The sequence below is a fragment of the Alosa sapidissima genome, chromosome 19 (assembly GCF_018492685.1).
Source record: "Alosa sapidissima isolate fAloSap1 chromosome 19, fAloSap1.pri, whole genome shotgun sequence".
Lineage (NCBI taxonomy): Eukaryota > Metazoa > Chordata > Actinopteri > Clupeiformes > Clupeidae > Alosa > Alosa sapidissima.
This window is the reverse complement of record NC_055975.1, coordinates 9,446,511-9,456,277: the sequence shown is the minus strand read 5'-3', so window position 1 is coordinate 9,456,277 and position 9,767 is coordinate 9,446,511. Positions and strand designations below refer to the sequence as shown.

Here is a 9,767-nt window from a genome sequence, read left to right as displayed (position 1 = left end):
GTGTTGATGACTACAATTCGTTCATGGGTGGTGTCGACACAGCAGACCAGAGAATGAAGACCTACCTCTTTCCCCATAGATCAAGGAAATGGTACAATAGGATTTTCAATGCCATTCTCAGTGTAAGCATGGTGAATGCCCACATCATTTACTGCCGCTGCACTGCTGCTCCTCACAAGCCCCTGAAAGTCTTCGTGCAGGATGTCATCACTGCTTTACTGGAAGGCTTCTCCAGGAAAGAGAGCAACAAAGGCCGAAAGTCATCCTCACTGGGAGACATGCCACAGAGACTCACTGAACGCCACTTTATCTGCCAGGCTGATGGTAAGCCAGATTGTGTCGTTTGTTCTGATCGGACCCGCCCTAAAGGCCGCCGCCAGACAAAATACATGTGTAGGCAGTGTGGGGTGGGTCTTTGTGTTGTGCCTTGCAATGAGAGGTACCACACCCTGAAACACTACAAGAAATGTCACCTGGATGGATAGGGAGTCATTATCTCTACAGCGAAAGGCCTGCTACATAAATTCTTTTTTTTGTCTGCCATTTATTAGTAATGATTTAGACTGTTGATTTACTATCTATTTCCCTGACCATTTAGTAGTGTACACTATGTGTTCTTTTTTGTGAGTTCATGTCCTTGTGATGTATGTGTCTTTGTCAGCTAAAAAAAAAAAACAACCAAAAAAACATCAACAAAAACAACAAAAAGAAAAAAAAAATACTAACATTGTCTCTCGTCTTGTCTCGTCATCTCACTCCTGATCTGTGCCTTGCCGTGGCGAGTGAGCTTTTGAACTAAACAGGTCTTGTCTACTTGTGTTTGTGTGTCGTATGAATAATATATATGTACCCCATACATGGCTTCAGAGTGCCTACTGTATGTAGTAAATGGAAAATCTCTACAGCAAAAGGCCAACCTACCGCTACATTCATTCGGTTTGTTACTGCCATTTATTAGTAATGATTTACACAGTAGGTAGCACACAGAAGGTGAGGGACATTTTGGGGGGAAAGAAGTGCTGAATTTTATCATTCAAACATGTGACTTTTCATGAAAATTCTATAATCCAAGATGGCCGCCACGTCATATGACGTCATAATATGCAAAGTCTCTATCTCTTATCACTTTTAAGATATAGCCTTTTGAAATTAAGATGTCAAAATCGAACGTTTCGAAAAAAAAAACTCTGGCGCCTAAAGGGTTAAGTCCAACCAGAGAGACGTCAGCCTCTGGACCCCAAGAAGCTAAAAGCTTTACTTGGTAAGACTAAAAAAACATTTTTAGTGGATTAATATATGCTAGAAAAATATTACCAGTATTGGGATCCACCTCATCTTTCCTTTTGCAACAATCAGAGGATAACATTTGTCTTTCTTATGTTATCTTTTACAGATGCAGTTACTCAGAAACATCCAGGTGTGAACATCGCTGATATCCGAACGGCCATAAATAAGAGAATCTGTGAATTGAGGCATCAAGAGAAGAAGTCCACAGGCAGTTGAAGCACAGGCAGTGGACCTTAGCATGTGCACTTTTGTTTGTTGTCCTTTGATTGTCCCTCAGGACTATTCTGTTGTTGCACTTATTCTTGTTTCTTCATTTAGTTGTTTTAAAAAAATAAACCTTATTCTGTTAAGGAAGTACTGTATATTGATGTATTATTCAATATTTCCAAATGTAAGACAGAAATTGTACATTAGATTATCTGAAGATTCTCATTCATCAGGTAATGGTAGTCAAAACTAAGTTGTATACAAAGAAAATGTCAGTTGCATACAATTTAACACACTACATTAGATAATTTCATACGTACCATGTATAAAATATACTGTACAATACATACAACTATATATATATATATATATATATATATATATATACACACATATAATCAATATATTTTTCAACATAGATAAGATATATGTTTCCATATATATCTGATTAAATTATCTTGTACATTGAGGTATATTTCATATATGTCTCATATAATTTTATCATATATTTACATATATTTAGAATGCTTCTTCTGATATATAATCTCATACAATATGGGACATATTTTAATATATTTAATAATATATTAAATAGTATAATAATGTATTTAATCAATATATGAAAACGGCAATAATTGCAGTATTTTAATATACTGTGTAATATATCACTTGTATATATAATATATCATTATATAATATACTCTAAGATATATTACCATTTAAAATTCACAATATATGAATACGCTTTAAATATATTGTTACATAATATATTGAGAAATATATTTTTGTTGCATAAGGGTGATGTTGTTGGGTATCACAAAACGGAATATAATACGAAAAAGCAGGTACTATTTCACAGCGTTTGAAGTGATTCTCCTTTCCCCCACAATGCATTGCATTACGTCACCTTGGGGAGGCTACAGACCAAAGCCAGAGCTCCTATAGGTACCTTCTGAGCCTACGTCATTACGTTCACTGGAGGCAAAACAAACCATCACCTCAGCTGGGAAGCTAAACGAACAGTCATATTCGGGAGGCTAAAGGTTATCATGGTCTCATCTTGCTGTGCTGTCGGGTGCCAGAACCGAAAAAGTCATCGGTTAAATTTGAAATAAGTAGGCCTAGGCTACAGTTTCCAGTGAGAACGTAGTTGTTCGTTTGACTCACGATAACCCAAGCCTTGTATCAGAACCTCACATATTAGCCTACCAATCGTCCTGTATTTCCAACCTCTTTACATGTATGTCACTTATTCATTTCTATACAAACCAAGACTGCGGATTCCTAAAAAAACGCAAGCGCCCACACCATAAGTGTATCTAAATAAGCTATGTAGCCTACCAAAAATTTTATTTTACTGTGACTCGAAGAGCTAAACCAAATCCTTGATTACTAGCTACTAGGCTACTACTGTGTAAGGCCCAGCACTAACTCCGAGCGTGGTAAACAAAATTGGATATTTCAGGCAGTAAAAGCCCCGGTAAGAAACAAACTAGATTTTGTTCAAATCTAGACACCTATGGCTACTGAAAAATGTGAGGTTCATTTATCAAATGTTATTTTGAAGTATTAAAAAACATTGTTGTTTTAGAATTTTCAAACGAAATGGTTGGTAATTAGCACGTTTGCAATACATCTTTGCCTTGTGACATGGGCGGCGCTGGCTCGGTAAAATGTCGGTTCGGCAAACACAAAACTCACCACGTCATTGTAGCCTATTGTAAGTCTTGGACATGACCATTTAGGAGATAGTTATATGCATTCAATGATTTATACACCCTCAGCTTCTCCTTACTGTAGACACTCGGTTTTTCAATAATGTCCGGCCATTCAACTGATGGCAAACCTGTCTTTCCAATCACTGACGGTATTGGGTCTGTCAGGATGGTCCCATCTGATAATGTAGCCTTAGTTTTTTCAAATAATCCTCCCGATCACGTACACTGAGTGTACGTATTGTGTTATATTGTTACACATTTTAGCAAAGATTTTAGATTACTGTCTGATTTTAGCTGCCTCACTAGTACTATTCAAATAGCCGCCTCACTATCCAAACGATTGTTTCTGCCTCCAGTGACGTCACGCCCACCCGAATGTTTATGTTTTCACCACCGTTGCGAAGGGGTCTATTAGACATTCTCTGCCAAAGCCCACCTTGAGACCCTTGAGAGTAACGAGAGAGGAGTAAAGAGAGACGAGTAAGGGATTGTTCAGCAGTAGATAGCGCAGATATGTATATACACCAATCCGCCGCGAACTTTATGGGCGCTGCCATCTTGCCTGCCGCCATTACTGCGTGCCTGCGGAGTGTGACGGTGTGACACTTGCCAGTGCCTTCTAATGGCTTTTCAATGAAAGCATCCTGTCAGAGAATATCAAATAGGAGATCCTGCTCATGAAAAAATGTCAGGTGAAAGGGAACATTGGGTAGATGTCAGGCAGTGGCCAAAACTTATCAATGAAGGTAATTTATTGACAACATAATGTATTAAGACGTGTATTAATTAATGACAACAATAAGCTGAATGCTATCATTAGTAGCTGTGTTGCTAATATCACAATCTTCAGAAGTTGCAAATAACTATTAGCCACGACCACTTGTAGCAGTTAAATACATGTTCTTACAGGTATTCAGGATTATTTTATTAATCGTATGTATTTCATCCACTTTTAACGCACATCTTGGTCGACAAGGAACTCTGTGTAATCCGTAAGCCTGTAAACATGGGCACTCAATGTGCAACAAAGGTTTGTGAATTTCACAAACGGTTTAATTCTAGGTCTGTATATTCTTACTGTTGTTAAAACAGCCGACCACACAACACGCTTTTCCTGGCATCACTGGACAGCATACGTACTAAATAAAAATTAAGAAAAAGAAGAAGATTTCGCATCTACAGCTAACGTCTGCTACAGCCACCTACAGGACCAACACATTACTTCGCTACTTCCTTAGCAGCAAGGCAACGCAGTAATGCCGGCGCTGCTTTACTTCCGTGTTTCGCCGGATTTGTGTATAGACAGTGTGGTGATTTTATCTAGACATAATAATAATAATACTTGTGTGTGTACTGGTCTATTAAGGAGACCTTCCATTTACTATGAGAACATTGTTTGTGCAGCTGTCATGCAACATTTACTGGAAGTCATGAGACTGGACGGTCAAAGGCTAAGAGTGGAAGTAAACAAGACAGGGCCTGGGAGAGAAAGGTGCTTACCAGAAGGGCATAAATAGAAGGGGCTAGCAGAAGAGGAGAAGCAGGGACTTCCAGAGAGGGGAAGTGAGACCAAAGTTGAAGTGACACATAGAACCAAATCAAAACGTACCCTGCCTGGCAACAGATTACACATAGAACCTGGACACATGTATTCTGCCTAGCAACACACATTTTTTAATGTTTGTGTGAGAAAGGGTTTCCACCAATATCTCAAGTCCCAAAACGCTCTGATTGGCTAAAAGGGGCCTGGTGACGTTCCTGGGGATAGGAACGCCTCTCAGGCCCCCGAGAGCATAAAAGAGAGAGCTCAGACACATTCAGATCAGATCTCATCGGGGTAGCAGCTGCCACTCACCACTCTATTGCCTGACGGTCCAGTCCTGACGCTGTTTGGATTGTATTATCACTGCAATACGGTGAATAAAGGATCAACAGTCTTCAGCTTCTCTCGTCTTGGTGTTCTCCTTCGGGTCTTTGACATCAGAGTGCTAGTTGGATTGGAGGTTTTGGGAAGTGGATGATTTCCACGACAGATCTGGAGGTTCCTACCGAGATTTGAAAGGATTCAACAAGGGAAGCAGTTCCGTCCCGGGTGAAGCAGACTTCTCCAGTGCAGCTCTCCGGGCCCAAAAAAGGTAAGCACCTTTGCTTATTATTAGGGAGAGCTGTACTGTGGGAGTCGGTGGGTAGGCCGGGAGGGGGTGCTAACCTGAATCCTCAAAAGGATAGTGGAGACACAAGACAGAGATTGGGTTGCACTGTTGGTCTTAAAAAGCGTTTTGTAGTTTTGTGAACCGGTTAAAAGTAGTTTTCAAGGAGAAAACTGAGTCAAATGGCCATGTAATAATTTCCAAGGAGGAAATCTAGTTTTCAAGGAGAAAGCTAAAATAGTGTTTTAATTTCCAAGGAGGAAATCTAGTTTTCAAGGAGAAAACTAAAATAGTATTTTGTGTAAAGGGAGCACGGGCTGCCCTAAAATATATGTGTGTTTCAGAGAAAAGGAACGGGTTAATAGGTAAAAACTGCAATATTAGCTGTAAGTTGAACGTGTGAAACTGTCCTGAGCAAAGGGTGATGAACAAAATATATTTTATTATAATCTGCTGTTGTTTCTGTGAAAACTGAGTGTGCGCCGTTGTGTTTTCTTTTGACCGCCTGGGCATGGGCCCACAATAGATGCAAGACAAGCGCACATACAAATTTGAGGTAGAGGAGTTCGGCGAGGGAAGGAGGATCGCCACGCTAACAGACGGACGTCAAACTCACATAATAGAAGTTGCGGCTGCAATATTCATAAGAAGGTTGCACAGCAACCATAGCCTGAACATAAGGAGATTGTTGCAGTTGTTGGAGGTTTTTGCAGATGCCCCCCCCGAGCCCCCTGTTAGAGTAACGGTGCCCAAGCTTAGGATTGTGAGAGACCATAGGCCAGAGACCCTAGGAAAAGTCCTCTACCGCTTTGAAATTTCTGATGATTCAGGTGAGGAAGAACCAGACACAGACTCCCCAGAAGAGTTCACTCCAAACAGTAGTGTGAGAGAGGAAGAGGCAGACATTGAGCCAGGGGAAGTAAGTGCCCCACCAGAGACAGGATACAGCAGCCTAGGGTCAGAGGAAGAGGGACGCCAGGAGTCAGGTCAAGGGGGTCTAGTGAGAGCTCCAACTCCCTATCCAGGCAACACCGTATCCCACCAGCTGATTCGCAGCCCATTCCGTGTAGTTAACAGCCCAGCCACCCCCCGATACAGCTCACCGCCCTCTACAAGTTATAGCCCAACCAACCCCCGGTCCAACTCAAGCTACAGTCCAACTGTGCCCCAGCAGGAGGAGGTTCACGGCCCGACTGAGCCCCAGCCAGTGCGGGATATAGAACAGGTGCTGAAAGAGATAGTTGGCCGAGATAGAGGAAGGCTGGCCGATTTTATGAGAGAGTCTTTATCAGTATCAGTGTTCTGGAACAAGGAAGGGAGCACTAGGGATAAATATTCAGTTCATGTTGACCACCTTGACAAATACGGAGGAACCCACTCAAGACTAGGCACCAGCGTAGCACCATTGGCACTGCAGACAGTAATAGAGCAGGTAGGAAAGTTTGTGGGGGTGAACACAAGGCCAGTGGTTGACCAGCTCTTTGCCCCACCTGAGGGAAGGAAGCACAAGTTTGAGAGGGATTCCCCAGCTGCAAGAAGGAGAAGGACAAATAGAGATTATAGATAGGAAGGGGAGGCACTGCTGCAGGGCCTCCATAACAACTGCTTGGACTGAATAAACCCCACAGTAACGGCTTAGAAAAAACTTGTAATCCGCTGACTTTGCTTAAATTGAAAGTGTTGTACCTGCTTCAATAAAATAAAGAGAAAAGAAAGCCAGTAAATGTACTTTGTAAAAGCAAAATAAAAGGTTAAAAGATAATTTTGAGTGAAGAAGTATTATTGAAAAGAAAAGATAAGGACTCAAAGCCCCCACTGATACAATAACGTTGGTGAAATAGGAAGGATAGTTATAATATTGAGATAGAAGCAGGAACCAGAGAAAATAAGCAGAGTAACGCCCACAAATAGCGAATGAACTTAGAAAGCAAGTGGCATATCACTTTCATTCGGCTACAGGATAATAAGTGGTGCATATTTACAAGAAACCGAGAGGGTCTCGTGAACGGAGCATATCGGTGCCACAGTTACACAGAGCTACTAGAAAAAATAGAACATCTGATAGGGAAAGCTTACCCGTTAGAGTTAGGAACACCTATGGACACAAGGAGCGACGACAGCGATACATCGGATTAACAAAGCTCAGAAGACATCTAAAAGGAAAGTGACACATCAGGCTGGCAGAAACTCAAGGGCTCCTTGGAGAAGGACAGGAAGGATTCTAAGAAGTATATGGAACAGGGACAGCAGAACGTGCTCTGGGCCATAGAAATCGTTGAATACGACGAACACGACTGGGAGACAAGCGTCAGAGACGGAGAGGGCCGAGAATACGTAGGATACGTGGGTAAGGTCCCCTTTGAGTGCAAATTCCCGTACAGGTGCAAATATCGAGACGACATAGACCTAAAAGCAACGCTTTCTTTGTTGAGTGAATTAACCCCTAATAGCCTGCCAGTGAGGAAACAGGAGGAACCACAGCCCCAAGCAGCCGGAAGTAAAGGAGAGGCTACATCGGGTGACCTAAAGATAAAAGAGAAGTGGACAATAAGAATCTCCGAGCACGGGAGTGACGGGTGGAGCGTGAGTGCAGTAAACGATAGAGGAAAGGCATTTGAAGAAAGGAGAGGCAAACTGAATACTGTCTTCAAGGAGTGGGGCGACGTGCGGAACTCTATACTATACTTGGTGAGCGACCTACGACTGGACTGGGAGGAAAAGGACCAGAACAGATACAAGAGGGAGAGGAAAAGACAATACGAAAAGGATTATCGCATGTTCTGCACTGACCGGGAGGACATAAACGAACTAGACTACGGCAAAGATCCCCACTCCACCGAAGACAACGACCGCTAAGGAAAATGGCAACCAGAGTAATGACACCTCTGGAGGAAGTAGTAAGGGAGAATGCCATTGCTGAAAAGGACGTAAAGAACATCAACCACAAATGGTTCCTAAGATACAAAGGAGACCACACAGCATGGCCAAAAGAAGGGTCACTCAACCCGACAATAATTGCTCAAATGAGGGAAAAAATCATGAACTACAAGGGTTATGACAAAGGCACACGGAGGCAGGAAAAAAGAGAGAAGGAATTGAAGACTCTGGAGGCCTTCGCTAAGATATCGGAGAGAAAGAGAAGGCAAAGGGCGGACCAAAATGACACGCCGCCTGAAACGCCCACCACAGAGAAGCGCCCCCAATCACAGCCCACAGAGAAAGAGCTGGACGCCCCGACCCAAGCAGCAGAGCCAGGAGCTCCGCCCATGGAGGAGCTGCGTCCTCCCCCATACAGGGAAAAGGACAAACTGTACCCGGAGGTGCCGCGAGAAGAGGACAACGTGCGGGAAATAATCCGGCGCCTGGAAGAGAGGGACCCACGGACCCTGGCAGTACAAGCACCGGGATATGGGTCACAGGCCCCAACGGTGCACCTGGCAGTACAGGCCCCACTAATGGTGAAGGGGATCACCCTGGAAGGGACCTGCGCGGAAGTGCTGAAAGAAGTAAAGAGAATAAGGTGGGAACAGGCCAACCCCCAGCCGAGACCATCAACATCCCAACCGGCGTCCGCACAGTCACCGCCACCATCATCCCCCACCAGGGAAACGCTCCCAGAACACCTTCTGGGAAGAACAGAGCCGGGTGAAGGAAAGGCGTGGGATGAAGAAGAAGAAACTGCAAGGGAATTGGAGGAGCGGGTGGTGAGTGACTTCCACACAAGCATAAGAGGTCACCGGGAAACAGACGGATCTCCAGTGACCAGCCCCCAAGAGCTCCGTTGGGAGGGCCAGAAGACGCGTGCAGGTGATCCAGAAGCTGGAGGAAGCGGACCCATACGCCTTCCAGGCCAAAGGAAGGAGCAAGCCCCTGAGGAGGGAGAAGAGGAACAGAGACAATGGTATGCGAAGCTGTGGGACCACCTGGAGACAGTCATGAGAAAGTGGGTAAAGGCCACAGGGGAGGAAGAGAGAGAAGCCCGAGATAGAGAGGCCCTGAAAACCCTGGCCTGGGTGAGGTCACAGATGGACCAGGAACCGGTGAAGGAGGGGTGCAGAGAGTCATGGCGGAAGCTCGAGGAATACACCCAGATGTGCTGGAGGAAAGTGGAAGAAGCCATTAGGCAAGCGGAAGAGAGATACCGAAACAGAAGAAGGGAGGAACAGAGGGTTGAAGATCGGTACGAGGAAAAAATGGAGAGAATGGAAAAGGGTCTGAAGGAGTTGAAAGCCGCTAGAAAGATCGGATCACAGGAGGTAGAACTGGCCGAGGAGATTATGGAGGAATTAACGGAGATGGAGAAGTGGGGAGAAAAGGGGACAGGCCCGGGAAACACGCCAGAACATGCCAAGTATAAGAGGGCTTGCAGGAACTGCGGCGAGAGCCTGAAAAGGGAAATGACAGA

At 43.9% G+C, this 9,767-nt stretch overlaps 1 protein-coding gene across 1 annotated transcript; it reads left to right on the top strand.

The window, feature by feature from the left end:
- Positions 1 to 5,103: 5,103 nt before the first annotated feature.
- On the top strand, positions 5,104 to 6,929 carry LOC121693607. The gene is made up of 2 exons (XM_042073151.1): positions 5,104 to 5,347; positions 5,889 to 6,929. The coding sequence occupies exon 2, from the start codon at positions 5,889 to 5,891 to the stop codon at positions 6,927 to 6,929; it is 1,041 nt and encodes a 346-aa protein (XP_041929085.1). The 5' UTR covers positions 5,104 to 5,347.
- Positions 6,930 to 9,767: the final 2,838 nt, after the last annotated feature.